Source organism: Vulpes vulpes, chromosome 16, assembly GCF_048418805.1.
Source record: "Vulpes vulpes isolate BD-2025 chromosome 16, VulVul3, whole genome shotgun sequence".
NCBI lineage: Eukaryota > Metazoa > Chordata > Mammalia > Carnivora > Canidae > Vulpes > Vulpes vulpes.
In genome coordinates, this window is record NC_132795.1 from 92200693 (window position 1) to 92227501 (window position 26809).

General features: G+C 37.1%; 1 protein-coding gene across 9 annotated transcripts in view; it reads right to left on the bottom strand.

Annotated features, from left to right (window-relative positions):
- Positions 1-26433, bottom strand: part of VPS54 (VPS54 subunit of GARP complex) — a 76343-nt gene extending 49910 nt beyond the window's left edge. Inside the window, exons 1-4 of one of the 9 annotated variants that reach the window (XM_072743087.1) lie at positions 26297-26433; positions 7294-7386; positions 5850-6005; positions 3711-3916 (exon numbers count right to left, since the gene is read on the bottom strand). In XM_072743087.1, coding sequence (XP_072599188.1) covers positions 3711-3916; positions 5850-5985 — 342 coding nt within the window. In that variant the 5' untranslated portion in view covers positions 5986-6005; positions 7294-7386; positions 26297-26433. Of the gene's footprint in view, positions 1-3710; positions 3953-5849; positions 6006-7293; positions 9213-26296 lie in introns of those variants that run through there. The other 8 variants (XM_072743084.1, XM_072743085.1, XM_072743088.1 and 5 more) reach the window with 8 other exon arrangements.
- Between the last annotated feature and the right edge of the window lie 376 nt (positions 26434-26809).

A 26809-nucleotide genomic window follows, 5' to 3' on the forward strand; every position in this document is an offset into this window, starting at 1 on the left:
ATAAGTTCCTATCAGTCCATATTCTTGCCAGCATTTGGTCACTGTTTTGAATTTTTGCAATTCTAATAGAATGCTATAGCAGTATCTCATTGTTGTTTTAATTTGCAATTCCCTAATGACATACAATGTTAAACTTTTCATACGCTCATTTGCCATCTTTATGTCTTCTTTCATGAGATGCCTGTTCAGATCTTTTGCACATTTTTTTATTATGACAAAATACACACAATATAAAACTTACCACTTAAAACTATTAGTGATGTTGACTACTTTTCCACATACTTATTGGTCATCTGTACATCTTCTTTGGAAAAATGTTCATTCAAGTTCTTTTCCCATTTTTTTAGTTGAGTTATTTCTTATTGTTGATTAAAAGTCAACAAATTCTTAAAAGGAGTTATTTGTATATTTTTGGATACCTATCCTTTATCATACATGTGTTTTGCAAATATTTTCTCCCAGTGTCTAGCCTATATACATTCTTTTACGGTGTCTTTCAAAGAGTGGAAGGTTTTAATTTTAACAAAGTCTAACTTGTCAATTTTGTGTTTCATGGATTGTGCTTTTGATGCCACTATCTAAAAAATCATCACCAGATTCAAAGTTATGTATCTTCTCCTATGTGAGCTTCTAGTTTTACAGTTTTACATTTAGATCTACAATCTATTTTCTGCTTATTTCTGTGAAAGGTATGGGTAATCTATGTCTAGATTTTTTTTTCTTTTTTCCCTGCAGGTGGATATCTAGTTGTTCCAGTACCATTTACTCAAAAGACTACTGAATGACCTTTGAACCTGTGTCAAAAATCAGTTGACTGTATTTGTGTGGGTCTATTTTTGAGCTCTCTACTTTGTTTATCTACAAAACAAGCTGTTAGAATTTTAACTGGGATGCATTGAATCTATAGCTATAGAGCAAGCCGGGAAGAACAGACATGTTGACAATATTGAGTCTTCATATCTATATACATGGACTCTCTCTCCATTTATTTAGTTCTTCATTGATTCATTTCATCAGTTTTGTAGTTATCTTCATATAGGTCTTGCAAATATTTTGTTAAGATTTATACCAAAGTATTTCATTTTCTCTGGTGCTGATATAAATGGCACTGTGTTAATTTCAAATTCTAACTGGACATCACCAGCACACAATAAAGCAATTCACTTTTGTAATATAAACCTTATATCCTGCAATCTTGTTATAACTGCTTATTAGTTCCAGAAGTTTCTTTTCTGATTCTTTGGGATTTTCTACATAGACAATCATGGTATCTGTGATTTTCATTTCCTTTTCTTATCTCATTGCATAGTTAGAATCTCCAGAGTGATGTTCAAAAGGAGCAGCGAGAAGGAACATCCTTACTTTGTTCCTGATCTTGGTGGGAAAGCATCTAGTTTCTCACAATTAGTTGTAGGGTTTTTACAGATGTTCTTTATCAAGTTGAAGCTTCCCTATATTCCTAGTTTGCTAAGAGTTTTTATCATGAATGGGTACTGAGTTTTTTCAATGTTTTCTCCACATCTATTGATATGAACATATGATTTTTCTTCTTTAGCCTATTAATGTATGGATTACACAAAGTGCTTTTTGAATATTGGATCAGCCTTGCATATCTGGAATAAATCTCACTTAGTTATGGTATAAAATTCATTTCACACATTATTGGGTTTGATTTTCCAATATTTTGTTAAGGATTTCTGCATCCATGTTCATAAGGTATAGTAGTCTACAGACTTTTTTTTAATAATATCTTTGTCTAATGTCAATGTTAGGTTAATGCTGCCTAAGAATAAGTTAGAAAGTATCCCCTTTGCTTCTACTTTCTGGAACAGGTAATTAAGAACTGGTAAAACTTTTTGCTTAAATGGTTGGTATAATTCGACAGTGAACCCATCTGGCCCTGGTGTTTTCTATTTTGAAAGGTTATTATTGATTATTATTATTGATTCAATTTCTTTAGTAAGTATAGTCTTATTCGGAGTGTCTATTTCTCACGTGTAAGTTCTGGAAGTTTGTGTCTTCCAAGGAATTGATCTATTTCACCTACGTTATGGAATTTGTAAGCATAGAGCTGTTCATAATATTCTTTTATTATCTTTTTAATGTCCATGAGATCATTAGCGGTGTGTCCTCATTCATTTCTAATATAGAAATTTAGGTCTTCTTTTTTCCTTAAATGACCTGGCTAGACAGCTACCAATTTATTGATCTTCTCAAAGAACCAGCTTTCAGTTTGGATTTTCTCTACTAATTTCTTGTTTTCAGTTTTACTGATTTCTGGTATAATTTTTATTATTTATTTTCTTCTGTTTTTGTGATTTTGTGTGTTTATTTTCTTCTTTTGTTTTCTTCTGTTTTGTTTAGTATAGTTAACACAATATTACATTAGTACACAGGTACATATGTACATAGGTACCTAACATAGTGATTCACCTTCTACTTACTTTGGATTTAACATGTTCTTCTTCTGGTCTTCTGCGGCGAAAGCTTAGATTATTAATTTTAGATTTTTTTCTTTCCTAATATATGCATAATGCTACTAAACTTCCCTCTAAGCAATACTTTCACTAACCCAGACATTTTGATAAGTTTCTATCAACATTTCCTTAAGCTCACTGATTCTTTCCTCTGTCATTTCAAGTCTATTGATGAATAAAAAAAAAAAAAGATTTTATTTATCTTTTCTTGAGAAACACAGAGAAGCAGAGGCATAGGAGTAGGGAAAAGCAGACTCCCTGCAGGGAGCCTGATGCAAGACTCAATCCCAGGAACCCAGGATCAAGACCAAAGGCAGATGCTCAACAACTGAGCCACCCAGGTGCTCCAAAACTTTGCAAACTTAAATAAAGTCTGAGACATGCAGTCCTTTCCGTTGTATTCCCTTATTATTATACAGGTGCCCTATTGATATGGTGGTAAAATGTGGGAGGAGGCAAAGCACTCTACAGACCTAGGATTAGGTAGCTTTTCTTTAGTGAGTTTGTGCCCCTGGGCTATGGTCTTTGAAAAGCTTTTAAATTGCTGATTTTCAGTTTGTTCAGATTTTTTTCTTGTGAGAATGGGAGTAGAAGCTTCCAAGTTTCCTACATGCTGAACCAGAAGTATTTTTAATGTTTTAGGAAACCACTAAACTGTTTTCCAAAAGGGTTATACCACTTTAAATTCCCACCAATGGTATCATAAAAGTTCTAGTTATTCTACCAGGACTGATAATAGGGTGAGGCAAGCCTGGAATACAATACTTAAAGAGGTACCTACTCTTAAATGAATAACAAGCCTTCTTAAACTAAGCACTTTTTCAGTTCTTACTTAGAACTGAGTTTAAAGCAACATATTAAGACTCTCTGCTAGACCTAGCATGTTCTATTAAATTTTCTGTGGTAAATGAGAGACACAAAAACAGTTCTACTCTGCTCATTTCTTAAACCTCACAAATCTGTTTTTTATTGGCCTAACTGAACAATTTTCTCCTTGGTAGGTAAGGTGGATTTTATGATGAATCTTAGCACCATTAGAAAAGTGTATTTTGAAAAATCACTACAGTAAGAGAAATATATGTACATATATCTAAGTAAAGAATTAAATACAACCCAGGACAACAGAATGTATATAGATAGAAAATAATACTGTAAGCTCATCAAAGATTACTGGCCAAAAATCTACAATTAATCAAACTAAAGATCTTTCTTTTCCTTTTGATTAGGTATTACCTGAGAGATTTCCTGTTGATACACTGTAAAATGTTCCTTGCTGATCTGTGGGAGGTAGAATGAAGGTATGACTTCAGTGTCCACAAAGTCCAATCCCCATGTTTTTGTGAAGAAGTCAGATTCTCTTTTTGCTAATCTAGGATCATTTAATGCTGCTGGGAGGTTTACTTTGGAATGATATACAGTCCATCTATGTTGATCTGTAACTAGAGATGGGGCAACACATAAACTATTTGAATCACCTGCAAAAAGTAAACAAGAGAACTCTGTGAACTAAGTTCTACATTTGAAAGTACATCCTAGAAAAAGAAAAATGCTTAGTTCCTACTCTACAAATAGAAATTCTTCTGCAACAAACATTTTAATGAAAATCAGTCTGATTAATAACCTTCAGCTTTCACCAAGGGAAGAAAAGCATGTATAAAATGAAGAATATGCAAAATTTGAGTTGTCATTGCAGGGTGGGGTGAATGGTAAAATCTTTCATTAATTTCTTTCCTTAATGTACAATTTCTCTTTCCTTTTTCAATTTCCTCTTCTATCTTTCTATTGTATATCTTGTATCCTTTACTACTCCAGATTTTTCACAAATACACCTTTCTTCTATTGTAGTATGGCAGACACACTGGACTCTAATACCCTTTGTTTGGCTTATAAATAGATGACAGAAATGCTGCTGTGGCATTAACCATAGAGGAAAGAAATATTATAGTTGATCCTTGTTATTCATGATAGTTTTGTTCTATAATGTAACAATTAGCAAATACTGAACAATTGCTCCTAGGGGAAATACAGGGTTAGGTACCTTCAAGCCTCTGGTCACAAAATTCTCATCAACTGATCAATAAGTAATCTTATTTTGTGTGTGTTTCTGTTTAAAGACACCTTATTGAAAATAAAAAATAAAATAAAAATAAAAAAATAAAAAATAAAGACACCTTATTTAATATATATTGTTCATTCATTAACACTGAACTCACGACTCACACTGAATGAATTTTCTTCATAAGGCACATACATTGCAGTCTTTTTGTACTTAGAAACACTAGAAAGCCCTTCAGCACTACGTTTGAGAACCATTTTAAACAGCAAAATCACCAACAAAAATCTCAAAAGTGCACAAAATGTGGCATTAATAGACCACAGAAGGGACACTTGTTTATAGCATGAGTGCTAAAACAAGAAGGCAGAGTGCTGTCTTGTTCAATATTAGCTAGGGACATGTGCATCAGGCAATTCAAGTTTTTCATTTCTCTGTGTATGACTGCAAATGACCACAAAAGTACCACAAGTATTGATTTTGGAGTTATAAATAAGTTTTAGGGAGTAGGCAAATTTCCAAACATGGAATTCAAATAATGAAACTCTACTATACTACGACTAACTAAAAAACTTTAAATCTGAAGCTTCATTTTCAAAACTTTTTTTTAATCAATTTACGCAAGTAACTTCTATGGAAATGCATGAAGAGAACTATATTCCAATTTCCCAAAAAGCTTACTTCGAAATTATTGACCTCTTTAGTTTTAAAACTATAAAATTTACTCTTTTAAATACTACTGACCCTTGAACAATGCGAGGGTTAGAGCACAGATCACCCCCTCCATGTAAGTCAAAAATCCACATATAACTTTAACTCTCCCCAAACTTTACGAATAGCCTATTGTTGACTGAAAGCCCTACCAATAACATAAACAATTAACACATATTCTGTATGTTATATATATTATATACTGTATTCTTACAAGAAAGTAAGCTCAAGGAAAGAAAATGTTACGAAGAAAACCATAAAGAAACAAAAATAGTTATAGTACTCTACTGTATTACAAAAAAAAAAAAAAAAAAAAGACCTGCATATAAGTGGACCCATGCAATTCAAACCTGTGTTGTTCAAGGAGGGTCAACTGGAACCATCAGATTCTATATAGATCTATATATAGAACGATATATATATTCTATATATCTATATATATATTCTATATATCGATCTATATATAGATTCTATATAGAATCTGACTACTCTCTAAAAATAATACAGATCCTCAGTTTAAAAGAAAGAGAGAGAGAGAGAGAGAGAGAGAGAGAGAGAGAGAGAGAAAGAAAGAAAGAAAGAAAGAAAGAAAGAAAGAAAGGCATTACCTGTGGGTTCCTTGGGACATACGTCTGGCAGTGACTGCACAGGTCGAATGTGTTTTGTTGGATCTACCTCTTTTTTAAAGAAAACATCACTGCTGCTTCCTTGAGGCACTGGTGAAGAACTGTGGCTTGAAGCCATTGCATAAAATCACCACTCAACTGAAAACAAGTAACAAGTAATCATCAAGACACTTAACATAATCAAAGTTCATCTATAAGTATGATGCATGCCTCAAATTTTCTTTAAAAAAGACCCCTTATCTAAAATCCCTCAAGCTGTAAGTACACAATTTAAATACTATTAACTGTAAGAGTCACTCCTAATAGTTTACTAAGAAAGTTGTTTGTCCTTGTTTGAAAACTATTCTCCTCAAAGTGAAATATCCTTAGTCTTTTATCCCAAGTACAAAATAGATACTACAGCTGTAACTAATACATATATTAAAGATGAAAACACCCATTCATTCAACAAATATACAGTAATTATGCATTATAGCAAAATGGATAAGTGAATGAGTTTTTGAAGTCTGACTGCCTGGGTTCTTTCACTTAATAGCAGAATAATCTTAAGGAAATTTATTTAACCTTTGTGTCTCCGACCTCATCTGTAAAAATGGAGATGAAAAGAGATCCCATTTCATAAACATTTTGTAAGATTACAAGGAATGGATATATGTAAAGCATTTAAAACAATGCTCATCTCCACTAACTGTTATACTATATGTGGGCAAATTGAATTTAAGTAAAATATTTAAATTAAAAAATCATCTACAATAAAAAATAAAACAATGCTCATATCAAAGTTAGTGTTCACAAAAGCTAATTATCATAATTATCACTATGTGGACTGTCACTATATTAAATGATTATAAAAGAAGTGTAATTCTTCATGGTGCCTACAATTACATTAAGTAATCAAAACAATCAAAACACTTAGGAAAACACAAGTTAACCTATGTCTACATTTTTTCGTAAGTCCTAAAAGAATTTGTGGGGCAAGCCAACATAATATAAGCTACAGTGCCAGGTAGAACTTTACAAATGAAGCAGTACATAACCTGGATACTGAAGAACATGTATTATTTTATTATTGGAGGGTAGATAATCTTATATTGCAGGGTATTATCTATCAAATAGCACGTATTCAGTAAACATTTTTCAATGAAGAAATAAATAAGCATAATCAGAAGTTTATAGCTGAAAGGGAACTTAGAGATCACCTTGTCTAAGTGTAAGGCCCTGAAAGACTAGGTAGCTTACAAATACATGTATTTCAACAAATTAAAAAAAAAAGAAAAAGAAAAGAAAAGAAAGGCCTAGTAAGGAAATCTTGTGAATAGAATAAGAATATGAAATAAAGAGCAGAGACATAAGGCTAATAAGAATGATGACAAAAAAGTTCATCTAATCTAACTTCCTTCTAGTTTATCAGAAAGCTAAAACTTACATTTCCCAGACTTCTTTGAATATCTGTCACAGTCCTCCTAATGCAAAGGAAACACATCCAATTACACCACTCACTGAGACCATAAGAAACAAGCTGTTAAGAAAATGCACAAAGATAAATAACTTCCCTCAAGGTCCCTGACCAGAAAGCAAACACTACCATAAAAAAAAGGTTAAGGGACATGGAATAATCCTAAAATGATGTGGAAACTGACATGGTTAGAGTAAAATGTTTGCATTGGTAAGTACTGACAAATCATATTTTATTTACACACACACACACACACACACACACACACACACAGAGTATGGTTAGACAAATTAGTCAGAGAGCCTTGGCTTGCAAGGCATCACTGACCTGTAGAAGTTACACCCATTCACATTAAGTATATGACTGTTTTTGTATAAAAGCATCATATATTTGAAAGAGAAAAAATAAAGGATAGGAAATATTGTATTACACATAATCCTGTATATTAAATGTTCAGTAGGACAATTCTAAATTTAACATTAAATCTAACCTTTTAATTTCATCAAACAAAATGGCTAAACTAAAAACATTTTGACATGTTAAAGAGGGTAGCTACAAATATCTGGAAAACGTATTTATGCTGAATGCCCATTGTTTGATGTCAGATAAGTTAAATATTTATTCCAACAATAGCACACTACAATTTCAATTTATTCTATTTACCATCATGTCATTTTAACAGCAAGGAAAAATCCTAAGTGCCATCTCAGCCAGAAATACTTGAGGAGATGGGGACTTGTACAAAAACATTTCTAGACTCCTATAAATTACTTCAGTATCTGGGCGAGGGCGGGAGCAGGGGAGGGACACCTTATTTACTCATTAAAAATTTTGAATTGGGGGGATCCCTGGGTGGCGCAGCATTTGGCGCCTGCCTTTGGCCCAGGGCGCGATCCTGGAGACCCGGGATCGAATCCCACGTCAGGCTCCCGGTGCATGGGGCCTGCTTCTCCCTCCGCCTGTGTCTCTGCCTCTCTCTCTCTCTCTCTCTGTGACTATCATAAAAAAAAAAAAAAAAAAAAAAAATTTTTTTGAATTGGGAAACATGCAGATTTTCTGTTTTTTCCTACACCTCTCCTAATTCTTAGGAAAAGAGGGAAAATCTCTAGCTATAAAGAGATTATGTAAAATTAGGGGACTGTCTACATAGGTGAGTCCCAATTTTAAACCATTTGACTCTTCATTTCCTTCAACTATCCTGAGTTAAGATTTCCCCACAGTAAGAACTAAAATTTGTATTAATGACCACATAAATATGGTAGATACTTGGTATGTGCAATCATTGTTAAAAAAACATCATGGGTTTATTCATAAGGCATGGATGCATAACAAATACAGCAAATCCCCATGGCCTCTAAACTAATTTCAGCAAAAAAAAAAAAAAAAAAAATCTTTCCTTGAAAGGCTAAAGAACAAAAATAATAAGGCATCCTAGTAAGAAAGTTTCTCTAAGAATAGTCTATCCAGGAAAAAAAAAATAGCAAAAATAAAAACAAAAAACACAGAATACAGGGAAAAGGAAAGCTCTAAGAACCAAATGCAGGTAACCTATGATTTCCAATACCTTCACTTGTAACAACTAGAAACAAATTTGGCATGTAATCAGTCGTCCCATAATAAGAATCTATAAATCACTCTACCATTCTTCATCTGATCATCTTTTCATAATTTTAACAATACCATACTCAACTGTTATCTTGAATCCTTCTTTGGTTTCTCACATTTAGTCACCATTTATGTATTTCTATTTTTTGCAATAATCATACTGAAATTTTGGTCTTTATATAGGTCTTCTCTATTAGACCAGGAACTTCTTGATGTTTCCATTTTCCTATGTATTCTACGTGCCTAAAGCAGTTCCTGGCGCACAAATAGTATATAATGAATACTTTAAAGATGAATGAAATGGGTGGTGTGTAGAACAGATCAGAAGAGAAATGTTAGACAGTTTCTCATAATCCTTTAGTGAATAGATAAGAGCATGGGTATGAGATGATAAGTAGAATACTTATGAAATCTTTTGTAAAACTAAAATGGTGTAAAGTGAAGAAACGGTTACCATTAATTTACACGGAAAAATGTTTGTTTTAGGCTGTTCCCTGAACATAGAATACCCTACGTTCAAGGAACAAGTGAAAAGTATACCTATCCCCACAAAGAAACCATGGTTCATTGAAGAAATACCTGAGTCCAGACCTGGAGCAAAGAAAGAACATGTTGATCCTTGGGAACTCTTGTGTCAGAAAGCAAGTAAATGCTCAAAGACAGACCAGAAGAATTGTCAAAAGAACAAAGGACCAAGGTAAAGAGGCTCCCACTGGCCACATGGGGGAAAATCTGAGCAAAAAAAAAGAAAGCTACCTGAGCATAATCTACTGGATAAATAAAAAATAATGAATACGGAGTGATACTTAGGGGAAACAAAGAGATGAGGAAAAGGAACTGGAGTGGGATTAAAGAAAGGAAAGTTCTTCTTTGCAGAAGAAAGCCAGTAATAAATGTAGAAAGAATAATTGAATGAGAAAATCATGATTTTGTAATCCCAATGTAAAAAAAAATTGAGGCAAAGATCATCAACATATGCTAAAATTATTAGGTGAAAAGTTGTTCAGAAACAGAAAACTCACCTAGTGCCAAAGTGTTACCCCCCACAGATTACTTAGCAATGCAAAGGGCGAATGAATCTTTTTTTTTTTTTTTTTAAGATTTTATTTATTTATTCATGAGAGACAGAGAGAGATAGAGAGAGAGGCAGAGAAACAGGCAGAGAGAGAAGCAGTCTCCATGCAGGGAGCCTGATGTGGGACTCGATCCCAGGACTTGATCCCGGGACTCCAAGATCACCCCCTAGGCCGAAGGCAGGAGCTCAACCGCTAAGCCACTCAGGGATCCCCAGGAATGAATCTTTAGTATCTGGCTGTCACTACCTTAACTAAGTCATCAAACTTGGCATCATTAATAACAGTAAAACAACTTAATATTAAGTGATTCATGAAATTATAAACGTGATCACCTATGAAGCATTTCTCACTAAAAATGCTTAACCCAATCTAATTAAGCCTCTTAACCAGGGGTTAAGCTTTTCTGCCCTGAGGATTCCTTGGCAATCTGGTGAAGTCTACAGAACCCTTCCCAGAATAATGTCTGTAATGTATAAAATACATTGGATTACAATGGACAACTATACTGAGATAAATTTTTTTAAATATATAGTAATTTTTTGCTTCTCAATTAATGCAAACCTATCTTAATGTCTAAGCAATAAATGAAATATTTCAAGGTACCTGTAACAAATTAATGCAACATGAAAATAGTTGAAATTTCTACCAATGACAAAGTTACAGGTAGTACTAATACCCCTGTGAAGGATTACCTACACTCATAATTAAAGGAAATGCTAAAATCCAGTTAAAGCACGGTATCTCAACCATGGCATCATTAAGACTTTGAGCTGAATAATTCTTTGTTATTGAGTGTTGTCCCCCTATACATTGTAGGATCTTTAGATGTATCCCTGGCCTCTATCCACTTGATGCCGATAGCACCCTCTCCTCCTTCTCCACACAAAGTTATGACAACCAAATATGTATTCAGACAAAGTCAAACATCCTGGGGTGGGGGAAAAGAGGGGAGAGGATAAAATCACCCCAGCTGAGAGCCACCAGTTAAAATAAAGATAATCATCAGATAAATTAACATATGGACTGATTGAAGGTACTAGTATCAATTCTTAAAATAAGTATTAATAAAGGTTCATTTCTTGTTTTCCTTAGATAAAAGAAATGAATAATCCTTAAGCTGGGTGAAACCTTACACAGGACTTTGGACTTGATCCACAAGACTGGTAAATCATTATAAACTTTAATCCATCACTCTAGGAGATTATCAGTATGGAGGGCCAAGAACAGAATCTAAGAGGATTTAAACATTTCTTAAGAAAGAAATGAGAGATATAGGGGCACCTGGATGGCTTGGTTGGTTAAGCATCTGACTCTTAATTTTGGATTACATCATGATCTCAGGGTTGTGAGATTGATCCCCAAGTAGGGCTCTGTGCTCAGCAGACTCTGCCTTTCTCCCTCTCTCTCTGCCCTCTCTACCACGCGTGTGTGCACACATGCATGCTCTCTTCCATAAATAAATAAATAAATCCTGAAACAGCAGAGCACCTGGGTAGTTCAGTCGGTTAGGCGTCAAACTCTTTGATTTCAGCTGGGGTTGTGGTCTCAGGGTTGTGAGATCAAGCCCCAAGTTAGGCTCCACACATGAGCTCTCCCTTTGCCTCTGCCCCCCGCCCTCGCGCGCTCTTTGTTTTTTGTTTCTCTCTCTCTCTCTCAAAATAAATAAGATCTTAAAAAAAATTGTAGGAAAAGTTTGTGATAAAGAAGAAACATCCAAGAAAGTGAGAGAAAAATCAATTCAGAATTCACAAATAAAAGGGAAAAAAAAAAACATCGTTTAGATTTGGCAATTAGGCAGTGACCAGTCACATCAGAAACAACGTCAAGTCCAACAGTGGGTGTGGAGGCCAGACTGCAGATGTTGGAGTAGAACCCACAATTATACGGTCAACTAATCCTCGACAAAGTAGAAAAGAATATCCAATGGAAAAAAGGCATTCTCTTCAACACATGGTGTTGGAAAAAAATTGGACAGCAACATGCAGAAAGAAGAAACTGGACCAGTTTCTTACATCATATACAAAAACAAATTCAAAATGAAAGACCTAAATGTGAGACAGGAATCCACCAAAATCCTAGAGAACACAGGCAGCAACCTTTTGGACCTCAGCCACAGCAACCTCTTACTAGATGTTTTTAAAGGCAAGGGAAGGCCAGCCTGGATGGCCCAGTGGTTTAGCACTGCCTTCAGTCCGGGGCGTGATCCTGGGGACCTGGGATTGAGTCCCACATTGGGCTCCCTGCATGGAGCCTGCTTCTCCCTCTTCCTGTGTCTCTGCCTCTCTCTCTCTCTCTCTCTCTGTGTGTGTCTCATGAATAAATAAATAAAATCTTTAAAGGCAAGGGAAGCAAAATGAATTATTGGGACTTCATCAAGATAGAAGACTTCAACAGCAAAGGAAACAATCAACAAAACTAAAAGGTAACCCATGGAATGGGAGAAGATATTTGCAAGTGACATATGAGATGAAGGCCTAGTATCTAAAATCTATAAAAAACTTATCAAATTCAACACCCCCCAAAAAGGAGTCCAGTTAAGCAAAGGGCAGAAGACATGAATAGATATTTTCCCAAAGAAGACATACAAATAGCTAACAAACACATGAAAAAATGCTTAATATCACTATCAGGGAAATACAAATCAAAACAAGGAGATACCACTTCACACCAGTCAGAATGACTAAAATTAACCACTCAGGAAACAACAGATGTTGGCAAGGGTAAGGAGAAAGGGGAACCCTCTTACACTGTTAGTGAGAATGCAAACTGGTACAGCCACTCTAGAAAACAGCATGGAGGTTCCTCAAAAAGTTAAAAATAGAACTACCCTACAACCCAGCAATGGCACTACTAGGTGTTTATCCAAAGGATACAATCACAGTTATTCAAAGGGGTATATGCACCCTAATGTTTATGGCAGCAATGTCCACTATAGCCAAAACATGGGAAGAGCCCAAATGTCCATCAACTGATGAACAGATAAAGATGTCTCACTCACACACACACTAGGATATTACTCAGCCATCAAAAAGAATGAAATCTTGCCATGCCATCTGCAATGACATGGATGGAACCAGAAGGTATTATGTTAAGCAAAATAAGTCAGAGAAAGACAAATACCCTATGATTTCACTCATATGTAGAATTTAAGAAACAAAAGAGACGAACGAACATAGGGGAAGGGAAGGATAATGAAAATAAGACAAAGAGGGAGGCAAACCATAAGAGACTTTTAGATATAGGGACAAACTGAGGATTGGTGGAGAGGAAGTGGGGTAACTGGGTGATGGGCATTAAGGAGGGCACTTGATGTAATGAGCACTGGGTGTTATATGCAACGGATGAATCACTAAATTCTACCCCTGAAACTAACATTACACTATATGTGAATTAATTTGAATTTAAATCAAATCCTGAAAGGAAAAAAAAAAAGCTGAAGTGGAATTGGTAGGGAGATTAAGAAACAAAGGCTATACTTTCAAGAGACTCAATTATGAGATTACACAACAGAACAAAATAGTAAAATAATAATAGCAAAATCCCATTTGATATAAAAACTACATAGCTCTCTCTAGATACACATAATATATGAAAAGGTATACAACAAAACATTATCTGCTTAGTGGCATAACAAGCCTCTCCTGACCACTGTATCTAAGCACATCCTCTCCCTTCCCTTCCACTGGTCCTCACTAGCATGATACTTTGTGATCTTTGTAGTATTTGTTTAAATTATAACCAATTATTTACCTGTTAATCTTCTGTCTCCCTCACTATACTGAAAACCTATACTTGCTTCATTCACCTTCCTATACCACATTTAGCAAAGTCTAAGCAATTGGTAAAATGCAAGAAACTTCAATGAATAGGGCTGCCTGGGTGGCTCAGTTAGTCAAGCATCTGCATTCAACTCAGGTCATAAACCAGGGGTCCCTGGATCAAGTCCAGCACTGGGCTCCCTGCTCAGCAGGGAGTCCGCTTCTTCCTCTCCCCTTGCTCCTCCTTCTGCTCCTGCTTTTTCTCTCTCTCTCAATTAATTAAATTAATTAAACTTTTTTTAAAAAGTTCAAGAAGCAGGCTCCATGCAGGGAGCCCGATGTGGGACTCAATCCTGGGACTTCAGGATCACGCCCTGGGCTGAAGGCAGGCACTAAACCGCTGAGCCACCCAGGGATCCCTGGGCACATATAATTTACTATCAACAAAGTAGCCCAAGAATAGAACAGTCGTTCTCAAAGCCATACTCATAAAAGGAGAGAAAAAAGAATACTGGAAAATGATGTTGAAACTAGAAAATAGGTGGCCTAGAAGAGAAGCAAGTTTGATGGCAAACTTGTCATCATACTATGTGAGAGAGAAAGGATGAGGGAGGGAAGGCAGAGGCAGATGATTTAGAAAACATCTGAATAAAGGTCAAAGTTGAATCCATGGGAGCAGATAAAAATTGTAATCTCTGAATTGGAGGGGACTTTTTAAAAAAAGATTTATTTATTTGAGAGAGACAGAGAGACAGAAATAGCAACAGAGAGCATAGGCAGGGAGCAGAGGGAGAAGCAGACTCCCCACTGAGCAGGGAGCCCAACACAGGGTTCGATCCTAGGACCCTGGGATCATGATGTGAGCAGAAGGCAGATGCTTAACCAACTGAGCCATCCAGGTGCCCCAGGGAGGGACTTTAAAAGAACATCTGGCTCAACTTTCTACCTAATTAATGAGTCCTTTCTACAAGGGGCCTTTTTTGGTCTCCATTTGAAAACCTTTAATAGTGGAGAACGGACTTCTTCGAAAGCAGATTATTACTGTACAACTATAATTGCTTTAGGAAAAAAAATTCTCTCCTGTAGTGTACAGAATCCAGCCTCCCCGAATTTTCAATCGCTTTTCCCAGTTCAATTACATTGCAGGAATAAAAGAGAATACTTCTAGTCATAGGAAAGTAATACACAAAGGGAAAGTGCATAAAGTGTGTGGGGGGGGGAGGTAGCGGCTAATAAGAGCTCAGAGAAAGGGGTAGGGCAAATACATCTACAGGGAATGGAAGAAAGAAGTCAGAAATACCCATCCTTACAGAAGCAAGGGAGAAGTGTCCAGGAGGAAAGTGTGAACAGTAGTGTCAACAAGATCCATAGAGAGAAGTCAAGGAGGTTACTGATTTAGAACAGTATTAGGACAGTGGTTAGGACAGAAGCTGTACCTCAAAAGGTTAATTAAGTGATGAAGTAATAAAGGCAACAAGATCAACATCTCTTTGGTGGTGAAAGAAGTGACTAAGATTTGAGCAAGAATTTTTTTAGCCAAAGGAGACCTGAGTATATCTGTAGGCAAACAGCAAGAAACCAACTGAAGGGATAAGAAAAGGTACTGGAGAGAGAAAATGGAGAGAGAAAGAAGAGTTAGATATACAAAGAAGAGTTAGATATATGGATTAGGGGTATGGCAGTGAAGGCAGAGAGAGAATAATGACACCTAGAGACTGTGAGGCACCTTACACTATGCCCTACCTCGAGAAAGACAGGACTCTGTCAGGCAACAGTGAGAAAATGAGCAAGGCGGTAACAGAAAAAGTGCACTCCATCCCACTTCTCTAATTCCCTTATAGGGGGCAGGGAGTGGAATCAGTTGAGACTCGGGTACACTCCCACCCAAGTTCTAAAGTCCTAAGGTTAAGAGTGAAAACATTGGGGATCCCTGGGTGGCGCAGCGGTTTGGCGCCTGCCTTTGGCCCAGGGCACGATCCTGGAGACCCGGGATCGAATCCCACGTCGGGCTCCCGGTGCATGGAGCCTGATTCTCCCTCTGCCTGTGTCTTTGCCTCTCTCTCTCTCTCTCTCTCAATCTGTGACTATCATAAATAAATAAAAATTTTAAAAAAAAGAGTGAAAACATGTTATCAGTGAAAGAAGGAAAGATGGCAAGGGAGAGGGAAGCAACAGAAAGGAGAATTACATTATTACTACTATTTGACTAAACACTATACATTTCATAATTGCTTGTTTTCATTCTGATTATTTTGTTGGTCTAACAATCTAAAAAAAACATGTCTGAATGAATCAGTGATCTGCATTATGTGGATGAAGAAACAGGTTCAGACTATTTGGTTTCAGACTATTTAGCTAATTAATTGTGAAGATGGGATTTGCACTCAGATCTTCTGATTCTAAATTCCATGCCTGTCTCTACACCATATTGCCTCTCCAAAAAACCAAAATCTAAATTATTTCACTATATTGCCTCTCATCCATTTCAGACATCCAGTACTTTCCTCTCTTCTTTCTCTCCTCTTCAGATCCAATAACAATTATTTACACTAACAAATATTTACGTCCATCTTATACGAAAAATAAATGGTAGCAACAATCATCTAACTGTGATAAGATTTTTTTAAGACTTGACTTTAACTTTTTAAAATTTATTTAAGTAATCTCTACACCCAACGTGGGGCTCAAACTCACAACCCTGAGATCAAGTAAGAATTGATTTTTTTTTTAGGACAGTTTTAGGTTCAAAGAATTTTATAAGACCTGGATGGCTAGAAAACTGCTCCTTAAGGAAAAAGATAAATTTTCATCAGTATAATCTACTATTATTTTTCTTAGCAAAGGGATAACTCCTGAGCTGCAACTTGGCTACTGTGAGCCATCATTTTAATACTTTCAACAGGAAATATGTTCTGAATTTTAAGTAATTAATGAACTTTTTAAAAGATTTTATTTATTTATATGAAAGAGAGCATGCACAAAGCAGGGGGAGAGGCAGAGAGAAAGAGAGGGAGAAGCAGATTCCCTCCCTACCTCCTACAGGGCCTGTGGCAGGTAGTGGGGTAAGTATGAACACCAATATGGGTGAGGCTTGATCCCAAGACCCAGAGATCATGACCCCAGCCTAAGTCAGAAACTTAGCCAACTGAGCCACCCAGATACCCCCAAGTAATTAAATAACTCATTAGTGAGCTTTTATAACATATGTATTTATAATTTGAGAAGATATAAAGTGGGAAATTTTTTTACATTTTTTTACACATATTGCCATTTTACATAATAGCAATATGGTGTAGAGACAGCTCTAGCTCTGTCACATTTTGTGATACAATTGTGGGTTTGAGTTTAGTAAAAAAGAAAAAAAGTCAATACTAAATTCTTTTTTTTTTTTTTTTAAAGCAAACGAACAAATAATGGCAAACTGATATACTGATACATGCAAGGGAAAAAGCCATACTGTAATATCCTACCAAAGATCAATTTGACAGAAATCAGTCGAGACTATTTTTTAAATCAGTAATTTAAGATACCTCAAATACCTCACATTCTAAGAAGCACTTTTCAAAATACTTTTGGAATTTTAAGAGCCAACTTCTGGTAAATGTTATAGATAGGCTTCCTTGATACAACCTACACACAAATAGCAATATACTTCTACACCATTCAAGATTCATCACCTGACAAAATCTAGTTTAATTATAATTTTTTTAAGTACTTAAAAACTTTTAAATTATTTATCACAAAGATCTCAATAATAAAGCTAAAATTTAAACATAAACATCTGGGCTTTCAAGAAATACCCACAAATTAAGGTTGCCACATAAATAAGTACTTGTCTACTTATTTTGGGTATTAAAGGAGCACAGAAGAAGCTAAAGTGAACCCAGAAAATAAAAACAAAGTCAAAACCAGAACGTAAGAACACAGTTGTACTATTTGCCTTTTCTTTACATTCTCATTTGACATTATAAGGCCCAGGGTCCTGTAGCAAATTGAATACATGTGCTTCCTGACATTGCTCATTTACTTTCAATTTAGTGACAAGAAGGAACAATGAGAAAGAATCATGACTAGAAAGATAGAAAGAATACTATTTATAATATTAAATTTAAATATTTTTAAATGGCAATAATTGAATGATAAAACCAAACTGTGATAAAAAAAAATTTTTTTTTCAATGGAAACCAAATATAACTTAGATGCTTTATCTTACTCCTTTTGGGACCATTGATACGACTATATTATTAGTGAAATTTTTGTCAAAAATCAATCAGATTAGAATGTTAGTATTCTGAAAAAAAAAAAGAATGTTAGTATTCTGTTCTTGGTGTCATATTCAAAGATTAGCAAATAAACCCTATATCATTCAAAGTTACTGGTAATATATATGTCTTAAATATGTAAACCATTAGACATATCAAAAATGCCTACACAAGAAGAGTAAATTTAAAATAAAATCTGTATAACTTACCCTACCTTAAAAATATGTGCTAGAAGAAATTATATTTTAATCTATTCCTAAGAACAAAAATGACAGTTGGATTTATTCCCTGTCAATTACTTTAAGAGTCTCCCTTGCATGTTCAATTCTGTCCTCCCTCATCCAATTTCAATCTATCTTTGCTTCATTCCTGGCTGCAGAACACCAGAGAAAATTTATATAGAACATCAGATTATAAATGTATAAATTCTAACCTCAGATAAGGCCCTACTCAGCAGTCTTTTCACTGATTTATCCTCAAACACTGCTCTTTCCCCATCCCCACAGTATTTATAACCTCCATCACTCTGCTCATGTCCCCTAGTTTACCCTCATCAATCCCACACTCAAAAAGTAACTGTGTTTTTACCTCACAACAAAAGAAAAAGAGTCCTCAGATAGAACTTCTTCCCTCCATATCCAATTGTACCTAATCCTCACAACTCTTAACTTCTGGGGTACAATACAGGTGTCTACGCTTGTCCAGAGTTAAGCCCCTAATCAGCAGTTCCTAATCTCATTTCTTCCCACTTCATCTGAGACCCTATTCTATTAATTATTCCCTGACTCTCCTATCTTCAATCTCATCAGCCCACCAAAAAAAAAGTACAAGTGCTAAATAAAGTCCTTTCTCTTTATTTCCTCAGGCTACTACTTCTTGCCTCCCCTTCACTGGCAAATCTCTATTCGTTCTTTGATCTATCTCCTTAGCAACCTACCTTCCAACTTCACCACTCACTTGGCTCTGGAAAAGGTGAGGAATGACCTGATTTCCAAATTTAATTGCCTATTCTCAGTCTTTATCTAATCTGACCTCACTGCCCTCAAAAGCCAATAAAAGTAGACAGCTAAAATAGAAAAATCACCTTGTAATCCTCCAGTGCAATGACTGATTCAAGCAAGGACCATTAATGGATGGTAAAAGCACTGGTCTAAAAGGCTATTAGGAAAAGGATATTTACATGGCCACGAATTATCACCCTATCAATTATTTATTAATTAAATAGTAGAGAGATCTATCAGTTCCCACCCTTACCAAGTGATCAAAGCTGGAATCACCAAGAAGGTGACAGCCTGCCATTATGTGCCTCCTGATGTGATAAAGTGGTAGGAATACACTTTATCTACATGATATTTTTGCCAGAAATATCTAACCAGAATCTAACCATGAAGAAACAGACTAATTCAGAATATGGAATATACTCGAGCACAAATGCCTTCACTTTTCAAAGGATAAACCAAAGAAGAGAAGGAGGCACTGGGCCTCAGTCCAGATGGGGTAGACTAAAGAGGCATACCAGTTGGATGCAATGCATGAACCCTGACTGAATATTGCATTAGCAGAGAGAAAAAAAAGCCATAAAAATTTTGGGGGGACAAATGGAGAAATTTAGGTATGGACTGTATGTTTAATAATGTTATTGAGTAACTGTTGATATTTTTAGGTGTCATAATAATACTGTGATTGTGTAAGAGAAAGTCCCTATAATTGGGAAATGTATGCTTAAGTATTTAGGCGTGAAGCATCAAAAATCTACAGCCTGCTTTTAGATTTGGCAAAGGGAAATGTGTATGGGAGGGGGAGGTTTATATATGTAAACTCACTCCACTATTAGGTGCTCACTCCACTATTCTTTTGATTTTTCTGTAGGTTAAAATTTTTTCAATAAAAATAATGAATCAATGAAGGCTTACCAAGAACTAACAATAATTAGAAATGAGCCAAACAAATGGGGAGGAAGTGTGTGACAAGAATACTCCAGGAATAGAGAATATATGTGCAAAGTCTTGGAGGGGAAAAAAGAGCCTTCTGCCAGAAACCAGAAGTAATTCAGTATGTCTGAGAAAATTAGGGGTGCCTGAGTGGCTCAATCAATTAAGCATCTGACTCTTGATTTTCGCACAGGTCATAATCTCAGGGTTGTGAGATTGAGCCCCACGTCAGGCTCCTGGCTCAGCGTGGAAGCTGCTTGAGACTCTCTCTCTCTCTGCTCTCCCCCTCATGCACATATACTTGCTCTGTCTTAAATAAAATCTTTTTTTTAAATGAGAAAATTATATATTTGGGGGAAGAGGGGAGTTGGGGAGAGTCACAGGCTAGAGAGGTAAATTGGGAAAAGAACTTAAATGAATTTATAAATCTATTAAAAGAATAGGGAATGCGAATTTCATCCTAAAGTCACAGAAATAATTTATGATGAGAAGATATAATCAGATTTGCCCTTTAGAAAAATCACTGATTATAGCAAAGAGAATGAAATGGAGAAGACCAAGACTAGAAGAGTCCAGATAGGAAACTTGCGGTAATCTCAGTGGGAGAAGATAGTAGCTTGAACTCAGATAACGGTAGGAGAGATAGAGAAAACCGAAGAGATTCCAGATCTTTCTCCAGTTCTAACCTCTTTTCAGTGTCCTAGAACCATATTTATAACTGCCTACTGGGCATCTTCACCTACAAGTCTCAAAGATGAAAACTGAATATATCCAAAACTTAAATTCATTATTTACTATCTTCATCTGACTCCACTTGCCAAAAGTTTACTCCTTCTCTAGCTCAGTTAATGGCAACATAATCTGTTTCCTAAATTAGAGACCCTAGAGCTAACCTGACTCCCTGATCTCTACATTCTTTAATTTCTATACCAATGTGGACTGTCCTATGGATTCTATCTCCAAAATTAATCACACACCCATCCCGTGCTCTCCATTCCAATTGTCAGTAATCTAGTTCAGGATTTTATTTGCAGATTAAACTGCTATGAGAATCTCCTACCAAAAGTCATTCATTGGTCCTAACCTCACTCAACTTTAGAATCATCTTTCTAAAAATCAGATCTGATTAGGCCCCTCTCCTTAAGTATTCTTTGATACACATCTATCAAGTCCAAAAACTTTTTACAACCTGGTTCTAATCTACCCCTCAGTCTAGCCAAACTGAAACAACATCATCAACAACAAGACATTAACTTTCTTGACATATTTATATGATTTCAAAGTTTTACTTTATTCACTCCATATCATAAAATGTGATGCATACCACAATATTCATACCCAAACACCAACTTCCTGTGAGTCAAAAAGCCAACTATTTGATTATAAAATTCTCCAAATCAGTAACACCTTTTGCCATGAAAATTCCCTTCTTAAATCCAATTTGTTTACAATAAAAACAAACAAAAAAACCACATAATGTTTTCTTAATACTGTCTCCAACTATTCTAACCTAATGCTACCCTAGAAAAATCTCATTCAATAGCTCCAGTTCTGTTTCTTCAAGTTTTAATTTTGCATGACTGTAAAGCTGACCAGTTAAAAAAATTGTAAGAGATTACATTTTTCCCCATTCATTTCATGTTTTTTATAATGTTTTAAAATAGTTAATTCAACTCTAAACACTAGAGCGCATCTACGGACTACTGGACATATAGAAAAATCAAAGCATCTCGTTTTGTGCAAAAAGATGTTGAAAAATAACAGAAAAAGAAACAAATCTAGAAAGAGATTAAGATCTTACAGTGAGTAGACTTTAAAACTCTATTCAGTTAAAGCCTCATATCTGAAGAGCAATTACTAGGGGCAGAGTACCCCCTAATTATAAAACAAGACAGAAAGAATTATTCCCAACAAGGGAATTAATCCAGATAACTAGAGCTTACTCTTGAAAAGGCTAAAACTTTTTGTACAAATATGTCACTTCTGAAAATTTTAATTCTGAAATGAATTATATATTTTTCATAACTTTTCAAATAGCATATTTTAAAAACGGGTAACCCTTTCTCCTTAACTTATATTCGCCTGTATTATACCGTATTTACAGTGATACTTTCAGGTGCTACTGAAAGAAGTCAATTTGCTCTTATAGGGAAGAATTTGAAATTTTGGTGATAATACTAGTTCTTTTACTAGTTTGTTACCAATATATTTTTAGAATTTCTCTCTTCTTTCTAGAGATACTATCTGCAGGCACTGTTCTCTGCCTTGCTGTCTGTATTCCTAACTTTGGTACCCTCTATATCCTATTCTAATTTGATTCTTCTGAAACAAGTAACTTTTTAAAATTTAGGTATAATTGACAAATAACATATTATATTAGTTCCAGGTGTAGGAACTAATTCTTACATGGTGTTTTATAGTTGACGTAGCACCTAAACACACCTTACCTTATTTAATTTTCACAATCACATTATAATACAGGAATTAACACTATTCCTATTGCATAGATGAGAGTCTAATCAAGGCTCAGAAAGACTGAGAAAAATAAATTTATCTAAGTAATAAGGCAGGTAAGTAGCAAAAGTGACCCCCAACTGTCAGTCTTTTTTTCTTTCATCACTAAACTAACTAAGCTTGTTAAAAACAAATTAAATGAAAAATAAAACCAAACTAAATGAGTCAAAATTGGGGCCTACAAGAATGAGAAAAAAAGTTGCAATTCATATATGATCTCCGAATCTTTTTGGACATTCACAATGTACATTAGTAATTCATAAAAAATTAGTTTACTACTTCTCTCTTTTGGCAGTTGAAGCTACCAGAAAAACAAAACCAAAAACCTTCTATATAAAAAAAATACTACTATATCTATTGCAATTTCAAAAACCTTTGCACCAGTTAACTCACAATTCAAAACACAATAATAGTTCAAATCTGCAGTAAGAGAAGGCTTTTGCATTTTCAGGGAAAAAAATTTTTTCTTCAGAATTTGAGATACCTAAACAGACTAAAGAATATCTGCATTGTGCATAATTAGATTGCTTTCTACTTCTCCCTTAATGGCCTTCCACTTTATTCCACTTCAAAGAGAGAGTCGTTGGAGGACTTAAAGGGTTAATCTAATGTACTAAACAGTACTCAGTGAGACCTATTTTCCCACCTGGTGGGAGATGAGAACACTAGTTCAGGCACTTACTGGAATAATGCAAACCACAGGTTTAAAGCAATACTACCACCCTACCACCATTTGGGTGGATACTTCTTTGTTGAATGGGGAGGGTGGGATGACATAGGATATATCTGGTGCATTGTGAAGTTTGGCAACATTCCTGCCTAGATGACAATGGCACCCCACCTTCAGTTGTGACATCGAAAAAAGAAAAACGTTTCTATACACTGCCAAATGTCTCTTGGAGGGCAAATTCGCCCTGTATGAGAACCATTAGTTTGGATGTTAGGGACATGGGTCTTTGGAAAAGGAGGCCTACAACCAACCTTGTTAATCTTAGTTTTTTTTTAATTAATTTTGTTTTTAAAATTTGAATTTTTAAAAACAGAACAGTAACAGTACAAGGAGACACCTAAATAATATACAGTATATGCCATCCTTCTTTAAGTTAAAGCATTTTTAGAGAATTTTATTAAGATGGATTTCATCTATGTGGATACATTAGTCTCCTCACAATCCTCCATCCCCAAATGGGGAAATGTCCAGTTCTTCTCCAACGCTGCTAGTAAAATGTCAAACATATGCACACATAAGAGAACCTAACAATTCTAACTAGCAAATCCCCATGTCTTGCCTTACTTGGCCACACTGTGGGTCTTAAGCCACAATCCTAGAGATTCAGGCTTCCACTCCAGATTTCTTCATATGGTTCCTGCCATCTATTCGTGAAGCAAGCAGGAAGTAAGCTGATGACCTTTAAGGTTTTTTTCTTATCCTGATATCCTAATATTCAATGGCAAAAATAGTCCAACTTCTACTTGACTCCCAGCTAATCAGACTACCTCTTGAGATCACTGAAATCATTCATGCTAACTTTTTTCTTTCTCCATACTTTATGCTGAATATAACCAAATAATCAGTTGTTTAGAACATGGATTATTAACACCAGTGATCAGCTGCTTATTCTGACTCAAAATATTTTAAACATGTAAGTTGATTTTAAAAGAAACGCCTCGGGATCCCTGGGTGGCGCGGCGGTTTAGCGCCTGCCTTTGGCCGGGGACGCGATCCTGGAGACCCGGGATCGAATCCTGCGTCGGGCTCCCGGTGCATGGAGCCTGCTTCTCCCTCTGCCTGTGTCTCTGCCTCTCTCTCTCTCTCTCTGTGACTATCATAAATAAAAAAATTTAAAAAAATAAAAAATAAAAAAAATAAAAGAAACGCCTCAAAAAGCTATGAGCTGATATCATCATGAATAAATCACAATAAGCAAATATTAAGATGGAAAATACATTAGTGGTTGCTAGGACAGAGGTCAGGTGGGGAGATGAAGGGAGTACTGTTAATGAATAGGTTTCTTTTTCCGGGTAAAATTAGGTTAGGATGATGGTTTCTCAACTCTGTGAATATCCTATAAATCATTTAATTTTACATTTTAAGTGAGTGTGCTTCAAAGTTGTTTGTAAAAAGCTAAAGCAGGAAAAAATTGCATTCAACTTCCATTGATAGGAAAAGGAATGTGATTAAGAACAAATTCTGCAAACTTTGCCGTTTCATGAGTTATGTAAGATCTGATTATAATTCTGACATAAAAACTGGATAAATTTTAACTTTTCCAGAGAGCATACAAAAATTTAATCATCTTTTCCCAGTAAACTTAGGACAATCGAAAAACAACAAAGAACACTGCAGAAAGCCAAATGCTAGAGGAACAAGACCTCTACAACCACAAAATACAGGAGTATAGTCAACAAAACATGGAAAGTCTTTATAGTTCTGTGATGCATTCTTTACAAAGAAAACCCTTACAACATTTTTCACTCCCTTTGTAAAAAACGATCCCCAGACTGTATAATGTATGTCCTGGGAAAGAATTCTGAAGTTATCAGCATAATTTAAAAACAGCCGAGTAAAACTGCAAACTGCAAACATCTAACCCCCCAGATCACAACTATCAATCACCCAAAACCTGCATCTATTGGTCATTTTTACCAAAACCTATCATCAGCAATGATGACCACTAGGAACCACCAAGTAATACCCATTTCTAGGAAATAAGGCTCTGAGATACAGTCAAATCCCATCATTCGTCTGTTCCACCACAACTGCTTAGAAATCAAGGCTCCCTAAAGTACTTTTTCCAATCAGAACTCTCCACCAGACTTATAAAAGTCCACCTGAACGTCTATCAAAGTCTGCAGTTCAAGTTACCACCAAAACGCGTTTCTCAGCGCTGTATCAGGATATCATCTGCCTTGTAAGCATTTACTATCAAGACTGCCCTGGGGTTTGAGAAATCAAACACAGAGGCGATTAAAAACAACACGAAACAAAACAAAAAAAAGGGGGGGGGGGGGGACCAAACAATTTAATTCTTCGAAAGTAAGGAGAGCCTCACTCAACAAAGGCCTAAATAAACAAATAAATAAAGCTGGTTAAAAGTGAATTGAAACAAAACTTGCAACCCCGGGGCCCGTCAAAATTCTAAAAATAACCACCCTGCGCGCTACACACGGGCCGAGCAAGTGGTTTATTATAATAATGGGCCCCGAAAGTTCTCCCGTCCACGTCGGGAGCAGGCAGGGGAGGAGGCCTGCTTTTTGTACCGATGCCCAGATGGAAAGAAGCAGAACTGAAGAAAATCAATTACTGAACAAATGATGGCGAGCTGATGGCCAAACTGCAAAAACACCGAGTTATTGGGGGGGGGGGGGGGGAGGAGGGAGGTGGATAGGGGGAGGGGGTTCTCCTTGCTTTTCTTCCTTAGAAAAACGATTTAAAAAAAAATTTTTTTTTTTTACATGTAAATTATTCCAGCAGCCTCCAAAGGGGGGGTTAAGTAAGGGCCCGGCTGGAACAAGAAAGGGAAAGTTTGGGGGCGGCATCCGAGGAGGGCGGCGGAAGTTCCAAAGCCCGGATCCCAGAGAGGGGCGGGGGGCTGGGGGTCGCGGCGATGTCGGCCGCCGAGCGACCTGAGGTGGGGAGCGCCAGAGCGGCGGCGAGGAGGAGGAGGAGGAGGAAGGGGGGGCGAGGGCGGAATGGAAGCTCCGGCGCCCGTCAGTTGTGACCGAAACTCTTTCCGCCGCGGGCCGGGGGACGAGGGGGTGGGGTCTCGGGCCGTCCCCCCGCGGGAGCCGGGGCGGGGGGCGCCGCGCGGGGGGCCGCCACCTACCTGCGGGGCCCGGGCAGCCGCCCCAGAGCGCGGCCTAGCGCATCGCCGCCGCCTCCAGCCCTCCGCTCGCGCCGAGGCTGCTCCGCGGCCGCCGCCGCCCGGAGCCCCGCCGGGCCCGAGCCCGAGCCCGGCCTCCCGCCCCCGCCCCGCGCCGCGCCGGCGGGCCCGTCAGCGGGGAGCACAGGGCCGCGCCCCCGAGCGCTGCTCCGTCGCGGGTGAGAGGCGGCCGCGGCGGCTCCCTCACGTCTCTCCCGGGTGTCCTGTCAGCCAGCAGTTTCCCCCGGGTCCGCAGCGCCGCCTCCGCCGCTGCCGCCGCCGCCTCTCCCACATCCCCGGCCTCCGGAGGAGCCGCCGCCGCGCCGCGACCACCGCCCCCGGCGCGCCCGCCGCCTGCTCCGCCGCTCGCCCGCGGCCCGCGGCCCCCTCGGCCCGGCCGGGTCCCGGACAGCGCGCCGGAGGCCGCCGGAGGCCGCCGCAGCCCCCGGCCCACAATCCACCGCGCAGGCGCCTCCG